This window comes from Anoplophora glabripennis, unplaced genomic scaffold (assembly GCF_000390285.2).
Source record: "Anoplophora glabripennis isolate ALB-LARVAE unplaced genomic scaffold, Agla_2.0 scaffold590, whole genome shotgun sequence".
NCBI lineage: Eukaryota > Metazoa > Arthropoda > Insecta > Coleoptera > Cerambycidae > Anoplophora > Anoplophora glabripennis.
The window spans coordinates 246,591-263,355 of record NW_019416683.1 but is presented as its reverse complement, the minus strand read 5'-3'; the positions used below and the strand labels follow the sequence as shown (position 1 = coordinate 263,355).

The following is a 16,765-nucleotide window of genomic DNA, read 5'->3' as shown; positions in this document are numbered from 1 at the left end:
TAACATTTACCGTAATTAGCAATTATGTTGTCTTACATAAGTAACTGCTGTATCTAATTATGTATTTTTTAATGGCATCTCGACTCGCTATCTTTCCACCAGTTGAATATGGAAATAAGACTATTTTGACTAACAGATCTGGAAATACGTTGCTATTGTTGCCAGACGCTTTCACCCAGTTCTGTATTCATTCGGTTGAATTAAGGGAGATGCGCGGAGATAGTAGTTTGTTGTTCTATTTTCTGTAGGTGACGACTAAATTTCCTATTTATACAGTTGTAGTAACGTACGACAATGGTACCACCCTCACTGACGATCGGCCCAATTTAATTTAGTATGTAAGGCGTGCGGGGAATGAGATTCCATGGGCGTATCATGTTAGAGGGTTCCAAAAATAGTTTCATATAGGATAACAAATAAAACGTCGATTTTGGTAAAAAACTATAGATTGTACTTGAAATTTATAAATCCAACAGGAAGGAAAGTACTTTTTTATTTATAAAAAGTATGTATTCAGCATTTTGTTCATGATAAGTAAATACAGAATTAGGCGAAATAAATTATACTACACACATTAAAATGGTGGTTTTGATATATTTATAACTCTACCGCATTGATATATCTAGAAATCGACTTAAAGTTGAGATATAATGAAGCAAGATAAACGACTTTAATAAAAATAGATAATCTTGCAAAGAATCACCTATATTAAAGCTGCAACATAACGAAAATATTAAAAAAACCAAACATTTTATACAAATTGAAGTACGTCTTGGCCTCCTACTGTTTTGATGGTTGTATTCTCTACTTTGGGCACGCATAAGGAAATTTATCGCAAAAGAACGGCCTGAGAGGGTGCAATAAACAAAGTTTTCTGTTATGTTCTTTGTGCGTTTTTTTAAGTATGCCACACAGGCTTATGGAAACAATGAACATGTAGATATACTTTTAATTTACGGGGAATGTCGACAAAGTGCAAGTGCAGCATCTCGTTTATGTAATGAACTAATTGAAATCGAAAGGTCACCATGAAACGCTGCTAGGCAACGCACAGTCAATTGTTTCTATCATGAGGTAGATATATTTCTTCTAGTATCTTTCGTAGCAAATGAAATTGATAGTTTCGGTCATGACGTCCCTGGCGGGTTACGTCATTCGCGCAACTAATCGATACCATCAATTAGAAATAAGATAATTACGGTAATTGGTAATTTAACGTACCGCTCCGCTTATAATATCCACGACATGGCCGGGTCCAAATAAATTAGTTTGAAGGTTAATAAAAATCTATTTAATTCTGCCCCGACTCACTACGGTTCTACTAGATTAATTGTTAAATGGATTAAACCCGCTCAGGTTTTCAGTGTCTTTACTGGTAGCAGCTTGCAAAACCTAAACTCGAAAAAACAATACCTTACTTGATTTGAATTTAACGTTAAATAATTCAAAAATTAAAAAATGGAAGTCTTGTATGAAATGCCAGGGTACTTAGATGAGGACTTGTATAGTCATCAGTGGGTACGCCTAAGCATGTTATGGGAGGAAATTGTAAGTAATCCTGTTATATTTAATTGCTTTTGAAGTTTGTTATGTCCATTAAAACTTTTCACGTAAAACTCGATTTATATGCTCCTAACTCATCTGCGTCACTTTTGTCACTCCGACAGAAAGATGTAAATTTCCTTCACGCAGCCTCAATATTACCAAAAATTTAAAAACCGATATGTATATAAAACTAAAAAAGACAGCAAATTTGTTGAGAGTTTGCAGGATATTTTCTCACAAACAGTGAATAAAAAAGTTTTTCTTCTTCGGAATTAAATCGTGGCACATCCAGTATATGCTAACATTCTCTAGTTTTTTTTTTTCAGTATAAAAATTGTTATTTAATTTAAGTTTTAACAAGTATTTATTTAAACTCGTATCATTAGAGATTTTTTTTTCTTAAATGTCATCTAGTAATTACTTAAATAAATTTTATTATGAAATAATACCTACTTTTTTTAAATTAAATAATCTGTTACGGCGATAAATGATAATAATGTAGCGAAGGTCAATCGCGTTCATAGTCGTTCATTACAGTCAGCATTATTGTCAGTAGTATTCCAATCCTAAGTACAAAATTTGTGTTTATCGTGAGAAATTATTACAATAGCAATATTAAGAATTTGTTGAAATCGTGCCAGTATGACAGTCAGTCACATCAGTGCGGTGTGTTGGTAATAAAGAAAATGGTCAGTTTGTATTTTATTATCTATAGGTCTTATATGCGTACGGAATTAAAAATTGAGGTCTAGATATGTAATTTCATGAATGGGTGTCCGGCATAAGAACCGACTCAGAGCAAGTATATAGTAAGGGTGGTTAAAATATTGTAATTTATCCAAATTTACGTATGCATAAAGTTGCACCCAGGCGGAGTTATAAGCCTTAAAAATGAGGCCCCAATTTTCGAAAAAAAATTATCTCTGCAACGCTTTAACTTAGAAGTACCAAATTTTGTATATATTCAAGGCCAAATATGGTGATAATTAGTCTATAAGGATTTTGTTTGCCCTTTTTGAAATTTGAAAATGTATATTATACAGAATTCAATTCTAAAACTTTTTTGCTCTTGCTAATCTTTGATAAACGTATAGAGTTGTTAAAGATGGGTCTTCTCTAATTAATCTTGCACTACCTCAATAACATTGATATGGTTAATTTATAACCCTTAAATGTATCCAAATTGTATACCAGACTTAGTACTTCTAAGTTAAAGCTTCACAGATATATATATTTTTTAAATTTGTGGCCTCACTTTGAAGTCCCATAACTCCATCCGGTGCTACTTTTTACACAAGTAATTTAGGTTAAATTACAATATTCTACCTCCACCTATCAGAAACTTTTAAATTTTAAACCGCATTTTCGAGAACACCTTGTATTTTAAAGTATTTCAGTTAACTTATCACTTTCTTTTTTACTGAATTAATGCCGAAAAAAAAGACACTCTGCACTTTACACGAACAATTTAATTTACACTTTTTATTGCAAATGTCAATAAGAAAATGTAGGTGTAGAATAATATATATATATATGTAAAAAATTTGCATTTAAAAAAGTCAATCGTAATAGATCTATAATTTGCAATTTTGAGAAAGATGTAATTGACCTACAAATCGGAACACCCTGTGTAGTATAATAGCGGAGTAAAAATAATTTTTGCGCACAAACTTAAAAAAATGTTATGTTCCCTTCGACTGCATCATGTTTTATAGGGACCCATAAAAAACATAAGTTTCCATTTTAAATATTAAAACAAATTAGTTATTTTCACATCAGATTGATCCCTGTCAATTTGGCACACCCTGTATAGATTTCTGAACAGCTATTTTTTTATCTAGCATGTTATACCTACCTACTACTGGATCTAGTAAGTGCATTACTGTTAAATGTCATTAAAGTCGTTTGCTTCGTTAATCATTTACTTCCAGTGCGTGAAGTGAATTTCTAAGTTATACTTACAAACTTCCATAAGGCGCAAAATTTGTAGAATTTGTCATTTGCAAAATGTCTCTTGTCCATTCTAATAGCGGTAATTTTCCTGAAAAAGGATTATTTCCATTACTTTGTCCATCGCCTTCTGACCTTCCGGATGGGTCCATACTTGTTTATGGGATAAAAGTTGTAAGTGTTACAATTAGAATAAGTTGCAATTCCAAATAGATACAGTATTCATCAATTTCTATTGGTCAAAAAAAATACATATAAGTAACTTGCCCAAAAATACATTTATTTACTAAGATAAGCACTCAGGGGTTTTTGTTCTTCCATGTTGTGGATGTTGTTCGTTACTGTTAATTTTTCATTGTAATTGCTCGTGTAATCTGTAATTTTCTGTTTTGTGTTGATTTAGATTATGTTCCCTCAGGATAAGTGGGTTTAGGTTAGCTTGGGTTAAGTTAGGTTAGGTTAGGTTAAATTAGATTAGGTAGGTTAAGGTTAGATTGAGACAAGTACATATTTTTAATAATAAAAAAATAATAATAATAAAATTCGTTAATATCATTTTTTCACTTGAAAATATTTGTAATTTTTTATTGCCCTGAAGTGTTACGGACCCGAAGTCATTTGGCACACACTTCATTCATCCGAAGATACTAAGGAATTTGATTGTACATAATTGTTTTCTTTCTATGTATTAAATGTTGTTACCCAGATATAAAAGCATCTTCCAGCCCCAATTTTGTTTTAATATCGGTTGTAAATCGAACTCATTCCTCTATATATAGCAGTGAAGCATCTATGGAATATTTCTTATCAATGATAATGATAGAATTGTATAATAATAATTATTTGTCATTGTTGTCGAATCTTTCTTACGTAGATACAGAAATATCAAAAGATTAAATCACAATACAATACACACTTTGAATTTTCTATAACTGATTACAATAGCAGATAAGATAACGGTCTCAAATTGGCATAACATTTTTATCAACTGTTTGCGAAGCCTTTAGTAGGCGATTATAGCAGTTAAAAAAACAACTTTATAAAAATCCATGGCTACTCAAATATATGAGGTGCAAAGTGTTTCAGTAAGTGCAGTGGCAGTTGCAGAAAATGTGTATATTTTAATTTATTTTATAGTGGATGATATCTATGTTCACATAGCGAATTTTCATGCCAAAATGTAATTGGCAATACGTCATCAACAGTACAGTAGTTCAAATAATAGTTTTGTTGAAAAATGCTTGATTTCTCAAATAGAACAGGGTGTTGAAGTTGAACAAATGAAAACTATTTTCAAGCATATTTCGGAAACTAAATCAATTTTTTCTGATTTGATATGGATATAGGTGACCTCCATCGTCAGATATAATTTCATGTAAATACAAAAAAAAAGGAGTAGCGCATTAATTTAATTCTTGCAGAACTTTTATTAATAATAAATGTTATGCCACTGTGAAAAGTAGAAATTAACATGTAATTAAATTTTTTGATAAAAAATATATTTCAAATTTCTACTGCAGGTATCAATTATGACAACTGTGTATTGTGGTACATCGTTATTTATTAAACTTCATGTGTTTGCTATACTTGTTTATTTTAATAAAGAATAAACATCAAATTAAAATGAAATTGCTTAATGATTTTCTGAGATATGCTTCAAAATGGTATTAAATTTTTCATCCTCAAAATTGGAGCACTTTTCAGGAAAATTTTTCTTAATTTTTATTGTGGAATCTATTAATATCACTTGGCTGATTAGTATTTCTTTTTCATAATCAATCGAAATTAGATATGCTTCGTAGTTACATTTTCCAAATTTCACAATATTGTAACTTTATGAAAAATTCAATTTTTTTGAAAATAAGAAAACACCTGTTTGTATTTATCACTTTGTAACGAAAAAAGTATTTCACATGTATAGTGTAAGTATATTTTCTACCGAGAGAATAGCAGATACTTACCAGACACCTTTTTAAGCAAATTAGTTCAATATTTTTTCAACACAAAAGTTCTGTATGTGGGCCTAGAAATCGTCCCCTAAAAAGCAGTGTATATCCCACTCTTTAATTTTTTGCAACTGTTGCTGTAATTTTGTAACACCATCACTAATCCAAGTTTTGTTCCAGCCACCAGAGAATGAGCTACAGAAGGGGGAACGGGTGATGTCTGAACACCAGCTCCGCGTGCAGCGTTCCCTGCAGAAGCTCACTATCCCCGAATGGTACAAACAATCCCAAATCCCCCGGGAGGGATTCCTGCTCAAGAAACACTCACCCCGAGAGGCAAGGTGGACGGGCACAGGCAGCAAAACCACCTCCCTCAGCAGCCTGGGCTCGAACGTTCAGTCACCCGTCATCCTCAGTCCCACCCCAGGCAATCAACCGTTCGTCCGGTGGTCCACTTCTAAATTAAATTCTACGGCATCGTCACCTTGCGCTTCAACCAGAAGCAGCTTCAACACCCGCCAGCCCAACGGGAGCATCTCGCCTTCTTCCGTAAGGTCTAGTTTCAGTTACAGACAGCCGTACATGGGTTGGAGGTCGCAGGAGAGACTCAGCAGACCTAGGACACCCGCGGAACGTCTCGCTAGCTCTTTACTATCTTCACAGAACTCCTCACATCCGCAGCAGCCCCAGGAGAGCCCCGAGATACAGACGTCTATCAAGGAGGTCACCTCGGCTATCGTACACTATGTTAGCGGACTCAGGCCGGAAGATACCAGAGACCGGAGCTACGAGAGTCAAGAGACGGCCAGCCAGAGATCCAGCTCGGTGAGTCCGCGGGGCAGTCAGAAGCTGTGCTGGTTGGAGAGCTCCTTCGTCGGGACGAGGCCTTTGGATTCGCCGCAGACGCCGGTGACGCTCTCGGAGAGCCAAAGTCACAACCCTGTACCGCCCTCTTCTCTGAGGTTAGATCTGCAAGCTCATAATGGTAAGTCTGTTATCGCTTAATAATGTGACTAGGTGGGTCTAGGAAAATGTTGCTGTTCGATGCCTCAAAATGAAAGATGTGTCCTTTGTTAAGCTATTTGTGGCGTGCGAAATGGGATTTTTGAGACACAAGGAATATATAAATCGGTTTTGCTAAATTTGTACCAGATGGCAACTAGAAGTGTTTCTTTTATTAAAAAAAAAAAAAACAAATTTGGTACTTTGGTCAATTTTTTTGTTCACAAATTTATTTTGTCATTCTTCTTCATAAATTTTCATCGAGTATAAAGAGTGTTCTAATTTATGAGTATACAGGTCCTTTACATTATAAGTAAAAGAGAAATAAATTTCAAATACTAAATAGGTCTTAAAAATACTTATCCGATAATTTTCTCAGTTACAATTCCTAAAACGGCGTTAATTTTTTTAAGCACTATTTTTTTTGTCTGAAATGTAATAACATGGTGTTATTTGACGCCCCTATGGCCTGTACCATTATAAATAGGAACACACTGTATACTGAACATATTTGGAAATGCAGTGTTGTTTTGACTAGTTATTTTTAAATGTCATGTATAACATTGTTTTAATGAAAAAAAATAATGTTTCATTTTGCAATCGCGGATGAATTTATTAACTGCATTTTAGTAATGATCAAATACCAGAACATTGATGCATTTTTTTCGTTGTTTTTATACAGGGTGTAACAACAATGCCAAAAATGAAAGACCGTATTCCTGATCCAAATTTTAGAGTATTTTCCCTTGATACCGTCAGTTTTGAGATACGAGATATTTCAGTTTTTGAAAAATGTTATATATTTTTAAATATCATGGGAAACAAATACTCTAAAAAATTGTAAAAGAACTTTATTTCGCCTAGAGCGACACTGGTCAAGCATAGTACCTATAGATTAGTAGGTCGCTCTCTGCCAGTAGGTACAAAGCAATGCTTTGTGCCAGAAATTGAGTAGCAATGACATTTAAGATGTGACATATACTTGTATGTTTCACCCACCAAATATTATATCTACTTGTAGATATTTTTTGAACATTTTTTAATGTTCAAATATATGTCAAGGTACAAAGACGCCATTTTGAACGCCTGGTATAATCATTTTTCACACTAAATACCGCTTTATTGTTAGAGGATATTTACAGACATTTTTGTGAAAACTTTAACACTGTATTTCAAAACCAAGGGTTTCAAGAGCAAAAGTTTATACGATAAATTATTCTTAAATTTGGATGAGGTGAACGCTGCTTTATTTTTGACTCGTATTGTTGCCTTCTGCAAATAAGTAAATGATAAGCTTTTACCCACAGCAACAATTTCTAGCAAGAAATTGAATGTCATGTTTGTCGGACTGTATGGTGTCTTACCTTCGTTTCGGTTAAGTTGTGTATAAATTTTAAAATAAGTCCTGCTCTCTACATTGTGCATTTTGGTGCTACCTGTACGTTTGTATTTATTTTCTTTTCTTTTTTTTTTATGACACGGTTTTTGACAGAGCTTTCAAGCGAGCAAACTTAACATTTATGACCCTTAAGGCGACAGATATTGTTGGCTTAAGCTTCATAAAAGGGATGCTTTTATGTCACCTCATGGTTTACGGTTTTTGGTAAATTGTGATGGTTTTGATGATGCCTAATGATGTTTTTTTAAAGTTTTTATTGATATTATCGCAAGCGTTATTAGAAAAGTATTTGACCTACATTTAGAAAAAAAATAAAGGATAGTCATTGTAAATATTTCTGTTTAGAGTAAAAATATTGCGCAAAGTTACATATTTTTTTATTGCAGATAAAGACCAGTGATTTTGTTGTATGGGCCGTTTGTATTATATTTTATTGATGAGAGCAATAGCTAAAAGGTCACAAAATGTTTATAATTTTGCGTAGTATTTTTTATTTATTCGATTCTTGTATAATCAAAATACATTTATTTCTGAGAAAATTTAATAATTGTTAATAGTATAGAGTATAAAATATATTACTGTGTACTAATATATATTTCTATGTTTGTACAGTTTTTTTAAACATAAGTTAACATATCTTCATTTTAGTCGTAAGGAAAATATATTGTCATTAACGACGCAAGTGCAATTTTGTTTTTGGCACTGTTTATTATATTGATTTCAGCTGATGTTGTATTTTTTATGTATCATGTCATTATTTAGGGTTAGATGCATGTTTGTAAAAATACACTTTTCATCAATAAATTGTTTTATTTTTTACATTTTTTGTTTTAGTTTTTTCGTTTTTTTTTGTCTGCACTTTTAGGTTTGCATTCAGAGTTAGAAATAGGTACTGTTTAGGAGAGATTTTGTATGATGTCCAAACTAGAGGTAAATATTACACTTTTAATTTTGATTGCACTGCTTTTTGCTTCTGGCTTTGTATAATTTTCCATTTTTTCTGTTTTGTAATCATTCTTTTCTTTTATATACTAACCAACTTTTTATCTATCAATCAATAATTGATCTCAAGAGACTTGGGATATTTATTGTGCAAGTATCTCCACATGCAAGAAATTTTGAGAGAAATAATGCCTGAAAAGTTCATAGCAGTTAAAGAAAGAATATGAAAGAAAGAAGAGACAACAAAATATACCTTGAAATGAATGTCGGGTCATCCTTCACAGATCTAGTGGTACATGTAAAAAAATTTTGAATTTTGCAGCACGTTAGTACAATTAAATAAAAAAATATATTTCTGCTTTCTTATTAGACTAAAAAAAAAATAGAAACATAAGAAACCAAAAAAAAAAGTTTATAGAGTTGTTTTTTATTGCGGAAAATTTTGAAAATTAAAATGTACTTCCACTTTTTATTAAGATTGAATTTTGAAGAAAATGATCATTTTCATAAATTTTAGACAACCCAATTTAAAAAAATATGTCGGTAAGTACTTATACAAGGTGTCTCATAATTAGTGTCCAATAATTTTACCACTTGATTCTATTGCCAAAAATAAGAATATTTTTTCATATAAACATGGGTCGAGAAATACTGCCTAAGGGAGTCCCCTAAATGGGGCCTCAAAAAATGCTTTTTTTAAATATTTCTGAAATGGGTTGAAGGAAAATTATAAATTTTGACACTATGAATGCTCATTAAAAATAGAAATGGATCATCATAAAATTTTTCAAAAATATTGATCGGCGTCTCAATTGGGGGGTTCGCCGACTAAAATTTGCCTCAATTGTTTTGCTTGTCGACATTTTCAAATTCAGAGGCCAACAAATGATAGACTTCATTTCCGCTACAAAAAAGGTACTTTTTATTTCTTTCGATAACATGCTCCATTTCCAAGAAACACGGATTTAAGTGCTTAGAAAAGCACACAGAAAGTGTTAAACCGATTTTTCTCGAAAATGGATTACTTTTTCGATATAGAACAACATTACCATTTTTAATTGAAAACTCAGATCTATTAAATTTTACTGTTTAAATTTGAAAATAGCAACAAATTTGGGGCAAATTTTACCCGAGCCCCTCTCCCTGCTTGAGACAGCCATAACAAAGTTTTCTAAGAACTTTTCACGTTGTTTATTATAATGTATAATGATATGATGATTCATATTGGTACATGTACTCATTTTAGCTATTCAAGAAGATTTTTTTCAATTTTATTAATGTATGTAATGAAATGCTTAGATCCGTTTTTTTGGAAATGGAGTATTTTATCGAAAGAAATAGAGTATCTTTTTTGTAGAGGAAATGAGTCTATCATATGTTGGCATCTGAATTGAAACATTTCGACAAGCAAAAAAATTGGGGCAAATTTTAGCCAACGACCCCCCCCCAATTGAGACGCCCCTGACTAAAATTTTTGAAAAATTTTATGTTGATCCATTTCGACTTTTAATGGGCGTTCACGATGTCAAAATTTATAATTTATGTTTATATGAAAAAGAATCAAGTGGTAAATTATTGGACACTAATTATGAGACACACTGTATACATATATTTAATACAATTTTTCTCTATATTCAGTTACATCGCTCGTACATCTGTGTTAAGTAGGCAAATCTTCCATTTATTAATAAAATGTAAATAAAAATTTAAAGTTACGTTAACGTGGAAAGACGAAAAATGTAATGACACCAACGCTTAATTTGCATAAAAATTATCGCAAGTGCATCGTTTAGATTAGATAAAGCTTATTGATGATTTCAAGGTACACAGAATTCATTAAAATGAAGATAAAATCAAGGCCATCACTATGTTGTTCAGATAATACTGAGAATTTGTGCAAAATATCTTCTATAAAAGCATTTTGTGTCAAATAAAAATAAATATCCCAAGAATTTTACACTTGTTTTGCATTTATCAGATTTTAACTGTAAATTATTCAAGAAATTGTTACAATACGCTGTACGTGTGGCACCTTTTTACACATTAGAATAAATTGGCTAATTTACCGAGCACATTTAAAGCTTTAGAATGAAAGTAAATCATAACATCAAACCACAATGTACAAGGGAGTCTTTAATCTCAATGCACTTGTGCCACTTATCATGCAGCGATTTTATTCCACCACAAAATAATTATTTCTATTGGCCTTCAAAATAGGCATCTATATCCTCTCCCGACTGGCTATCATCTGCAAAATGACACCCTTAAGGTGCTAAACCCGCAACCCGGTGCGGCACCCTCAGCTATCTTTATGGAAAACCGGTTCCGATTAAATGGAACGAAACTTTGCCGAATGATAGTCCTCAATGTGTCGATCAAAAAAGTCCATGAGACCTAGATCTGAAAAACTACTGTTCTGAAGTTCTGAAGTTATCTGAATCCATGTGCTCGATGACTATCAAGTCAAGTTCTCTGAAGGTGCTTCAGCTATTTTCTGAAGACTGAGGAATGCTGCAGATATGCTGATGACAGATAAGTGTTCAGCATGCGTAAAAACATAAGATGTCGCTCAAGCAGTACGTGTCGCTATCTCTGTTCTTCAGTAGGTGCTTCACCGATTTTCTGAAGACTACAGGTTGATACACCTATATTGACCACGGATTCGCATTCAGCACACGAAAATACATCAATAAACAGCCAGCTTGGTCACTTTATAAAGAAATATTTGCTTTTACTCGCCCGTAAATCATTGAACGAGCAGGTGCATTCGATAACTTCAGAAGGCTGTAGCTTCAGAACAGTAGTTTTTCAGATGTAGGTCCCATGGACTTTTTTGATTGACATATTCAGGACTATCAGGACCGGTTTTCCATAAGGATAGTTGCTGGGTCTTTTCCGTATAAAAAGAAGTCAAGTGAAGCCAAATTCAGGCTATATCAGCTCAGAGAAGTTACAGTCACAAAGGCTGGGTTGGTTTTGACATTTTTGTGACACAAATCAATATATTTTTTATCAGTAGCTATACATAATTTTGTATAAGTTTTGCCTTCCGACATATATTTATCAAGAATGCCTGCTTCGTCCCAAAAGGCAGCTAGCTACGAGCTTTCCAGCTGAAGATTGCGTTTGTGATTTTGAAAAGTTTGCTGTCAAAGAAGTTTTTGTTTGAGAATCAACAACTTCAACACCCACCTTGCTGAAACTTTACTCATACCGTGTTTCTCATCTCTCAGTTGAGATGTACTTAATGGTTTAGCAATAATTGTAAATATGTACTTTCAAACAATGATCTTTGGGAACCACTGTTTCCACTTTCTTGCTAGGTTTATTGCATTTGGAGGACTTACACTTGCGTCATCTTCATTGGATTTATGACTCCACCAAAACTGTTTTGACCAATATTTTAATTTAAAATATGATATTCATATTTTGCATTCATTTCTTTGGGAATGATTTTAGGACTTCTGTTCCTCTGTGACAATTTGTCATATCGTGACATTTTAGCTTGACAAAACTCATTCTCCTGTTCCCTTTCGCAATTGTGAACTATTTGCACTAAATCTCAACTTTACATTTGTGCATTTTGTTGCAGATTTTTAACAAATGCGAATATGTAAATAAAAAAGAATGTTATTTTTATTTTGATAAAAACACAAAACTGTTGATACATCCATATGTTTTTACTTTTGTTTAAATAACAATATCTCTACCCTACATTCTAATCGCAAGGATTAACCCAGAAGTCAGAGGCTTATGTGGGAGAGAGGGTGACATATTATAATTCAGTAGACCACATGTGCACCCAGGAACAACTTATGTTGGTAATTTCTTAGTCAATTTTTAACTTGACCATTAGCTTGATAAATTTATTAGGTAAAAAATCGTTAAATACAAAACAGGTTTCACACATTTTTTTATGTTTAACAGCACTGCTTAATGTCAACTGAAAATTACTAATACAATTATTAACAAATCTATAAAACGATAATTCTTCTAATAGTTCTTGTCGATTAAAAGTTTTATAAATTTCACCCGACGAAGTACTTACTCTAGCATGTATTTTTTCAAGACTTACTTAACTGCTAGAGTCCCTGCCTTCCACTGCATTAAACATTAAGCAGTTTTTATTTCACACAGATGTGACACTTCTAACGACCACCGGATCGACTTTAAAACCGTCTCCAAGCTCCACCACCTTAGAGGACGTGCTGGACTCTCTCCTAGGTCTCCCGTCTACCGGCAGAGCCCCCAGTCCCAGTCTCCAAGGTAGGAGACATGTGTAAGTTTCGATTTCAGGTTTTCTACAATTTCCTTCAAAATCATTGGGAGCACTAACCTTCATCAATGTCATGTAGTTAAATGGGAACGTTTCGAATGTAAATATCGAAATTAGCACCCGTAGCGGGGAAATGCTCGAGCAGATAGGTTATTTGTTTTCTGTTTAAGTATATGGTGACTTCCGTTAAGATGTTAATGGATGTGATTAGACTGAGCAAGGGAAAAACCTTAATAGATGCAAGATGTAGGTTGTAGATTAAGTAATTCTAATGGCGGATCACACAAATTTCGAGTGTTTGTCTCTCGTTAGATATGAATTTTTGCTTAGATTTTGGTTAACGAAAAATATAACAATTGGATAAAAATTTTACTTTATGTACCTAGATATAAAAAATTCGTTTAACCTTTGATCACAGATGCTTCAGGAGAACGTAATGGGACTTTTATTTAGCCACCTCTTTTTCAAAATATGAATTATTAACCCTCAAAGGTCACACTAGTTCGAATTCGCACCACCATCTTTTTTGAACAGATGGCATTTCTCAGGTCGGCCAACCTAGAGAACCTGAAAAATCCCATGGGTGCAAATTCACACTAGTGTGACTTTAGTGTGTGCAAAAGTGTGACTGAATATATATCATATTATCTACATACAAATAAAGTGAATTGAAATGCAAATTTCTGACTTTTTTGGCAAGACTTGAAGTCGTCTGCAAACAGTAAAAATTTACAGTAGGGGAAGCACTACTTGTTAATATCATTTAAAAAGATGTTGAAAGATAGTGGTTCCGAGTGAGAACCTTCGGGCTCTTGATGCGACTCTGAAAGATAAGTTTGTGGATTATACTTATCACAATTAACTTTATCAAAGACATTTTGGAAAAATCTGTATATATGTATCACGTGAGAAAAGAAAGATTGATTATATTTAAATTTGAAAGACAGTTAAAAATATTTGTGATTATTTTATGTTCTCGAAAAAAATGTCACATAATGAAAATCTTATTATTTTCGACCAAAGAATCTGTGGTTAATGGCTTGTTCTATTTTTTATAGCTAAAATAAATAATAACTTAAACAGTAGCAATAAAAAACTATACAAAAGTACAAGTAACAATTTGTGTCTTCTACCCTAGCCTCTGTTTTATGTATCCAAAATGTTAGACTTACTAACTCTCGAGCCTTTTTTAAATTTTCAGAGACGGTGTCAGCTAATACTAGCCCCTGTCGCCAAGGCCAAGACGACAACCTTACTGAGCAGTTCCGACGACGATCCGAGGGTTCCGAACCAGCATCGGCGTCAGTAAACGCCTCGAGACGAGTCTCTTTCAATTCCTCCCCCGTGCTTCGTTGCCGGTACTCTCGATGCGGTCGTACAGCTCTGGCGACAACCTCGGAGGCTAGCTCCTTCAAAAATTGCCACAACTGCTCGTATACTTACTGTTCAAGGGCTTGTAGGCGCGCACACTGGGAAAAGCATCGGAAAACTTGTTTGTTTTCACGAATCGGAACGTTGTGTCGACAAGTAATCGCAGCCGCCAAAGAACAAAAGGACACCCTCACTCACCTGTCTAAGGTGGCCCGGAGGGGGTACCTGTCGCACGGACCCGGAGCGGTAAAGTGTTTTTACCCCAATCCCGAAGCAGCAGAAACATTTCTGTCTAAAGGACTTCAGTATTTAGGAGAACTGACTTACGTTCGTTGGCAAGACTTGCTACCGTCTGAAATGGGCCCCCAGTTGTATGCCGAACTAGTGAAAATGTGCAAAAACTACAATCCAGATACAAAACTCGTTCTGTATGTGTCGGTGTGTGTTATTTCGGAAGCTCCGGCATCAGGCGCGGTGAAGTGGGAACGACAACTTGTGTCTAGGTGTGCGAAGATGAGGCTGAGCAAGAATATACAAATACCAGAGAAAGAACCGTTAGAGAACCCCGAGACTTTAATTCTCACATCGGCCCCTCTCAAGGGTGACGTTGATACGATAAAAAAGCATAGAGAAATAGCTGTTGAGAATCTACAAAATCATTTGAGGTCACGCGGGGTGTCTCTTAAACGGCAACACCCCGAAATCCATAAACAGCTAGTCGTGTACTGTGAGGACGAAAGTATGAAATTTATACCTGTGACGGTGTACCCCACGGACTCTGTTTCGGGGAAAAGCTTCATGTGTATTCTAATGCTCGAGGCGAACGAGGAGAGTTTGAAGAAAGTCGAAAATGCTGGAGTGAGAGTTCGGACTGTTGATTTAATGAAGAATCTGTTGTCTGAATGAAATTAACTACACTATATAGATATTGTATGATACTGAATCTGTTGATGCCAACATTAACACTTTTACCAATATAATCAACTACGTTAAAATACTGTAATAAATATTTTCAGTTTGTTATCAATTTTTTCAAAGATGCTTATATCTTCGTTGAAAGGCTGTGGAGTATTAAGTAGGTATTTATATTATCGTGACATTTTATTGAAAGATACGTTTTGAATTTTGTTTTGCCTTAGATTTGTAAAAATGTGTACAATTCAAGAATGAAGGAATTTTAGTTCGTCGAACGTAACCAGATAATCTTGAACCAAAAAATGATAATGGAGTATCTTCCAACTTTTAATTATTTTAGAAAATTTAAAAACAAAAAATTTGAAATCATTAATCATTTTTCCGAAAGCATAAATTGATTTATTTACTGGCTGGAATACAATAGACTATACTCCGCGGTCGAAATTATAAAGAGTGACTAAGACATAATATAAAAACACTATTACCATAATGCGTATAAAATATAAAATGATTTTTATACGGTTCAATATTATTTATCTTTGTGCCGCTCGCTACGCACATCGATAGAATCTATAATCGTCTAGAGACCGAGTTACACTGAACGTCGATCTATATTCTATCTCTGTCTTTTGCACTTGGTAGGGAATAGGGAAATGCTTTTTTAGTGGGTGTAAACAGACTTGATTTAACCCGTCCTGAGAAACGTCATAGCATAAGCGTAGGCGAGGGGTCTAATTCCATGGCTATAATAAATTTATAAATTAAAAAACACAATTGGGACGTTTTAAAATGCTGTAATAATTAAAATGGATCAAAGGGCCTGTTATAGCAAACCGTAAAAAATATTAGATGTTATGTTTTATTATCTTTTTTCATTATTTTCTATATCTTGTTGCCTTTTACGCAGACACGCCAATGGATTTTCGTTGCCGGCACGCTTCATCCCCCTTACTAGTCCAAAAGCTAGCGATGAATCACTCTCTATAATTTCGACCGTGGAGTATAGTCTAAAATACAATTCATGTGTTTTTAAATACTTCTGAAAAAGTAATAATAATTTATTCATAAAGTCATTTTGGCAAATATCTTCAGACCCATAAAATAATAATTAACTTTATGATTATTAACATTTTCAAATAATATGGTTTTAATTGGTATTTTAGGTATACAGGGTGATTCAGGTTTAATCTGGATAACTTCAGGAATCAATAGAAAAGGTTAAAATAATGTTCATTCTTGATATAAACTTATTTCCTAAATCACATCCTTTCGGAGATAGAGGGCGTTGAAATAGTATTTTTTTTCCCGTTTTTCCCTCATAACTTTTGAACTTAATAATACTTTTAACGATAATTTCCACAAACGAGTTTATACAAATCACTGCGAGTTTTGTTTTTCAGGGTTGCTATAACGTTAAAT

General features: G+C 33.6%; 1 protein-coding gene across 1 annotated transcript; it reads left to right on the top strand.

Annotated features, from left to right (window-relative positions):
• The first annotated feature begins 3,530 nt into the window (after positions 1–3,530).
• On the top strand, positions 3,531–15,773 carry LOC108913609 (uncharacterized protein C9orf172 homolog). The gene is made up of 4 exons (XM_018719175.2): positions 3,531–3,669; positions 5,622–6,426; positions 12,922–13,050; positions 14,262–15,773. Exons 1-4 carry the CDS (start codon positions 3,553–3,555, stop codon positions 15,335–15,337), a joined length of 2,127 nt encoding a protein of 708 aa, XP_018574691.1. The 5' UTR covers positions 3,531–3,552; the 3' UTR covers positions 15,338–15,773.
• The last annotated feature ends 992 nt before the right edge of the window (positions 15,774–16,765 follow it).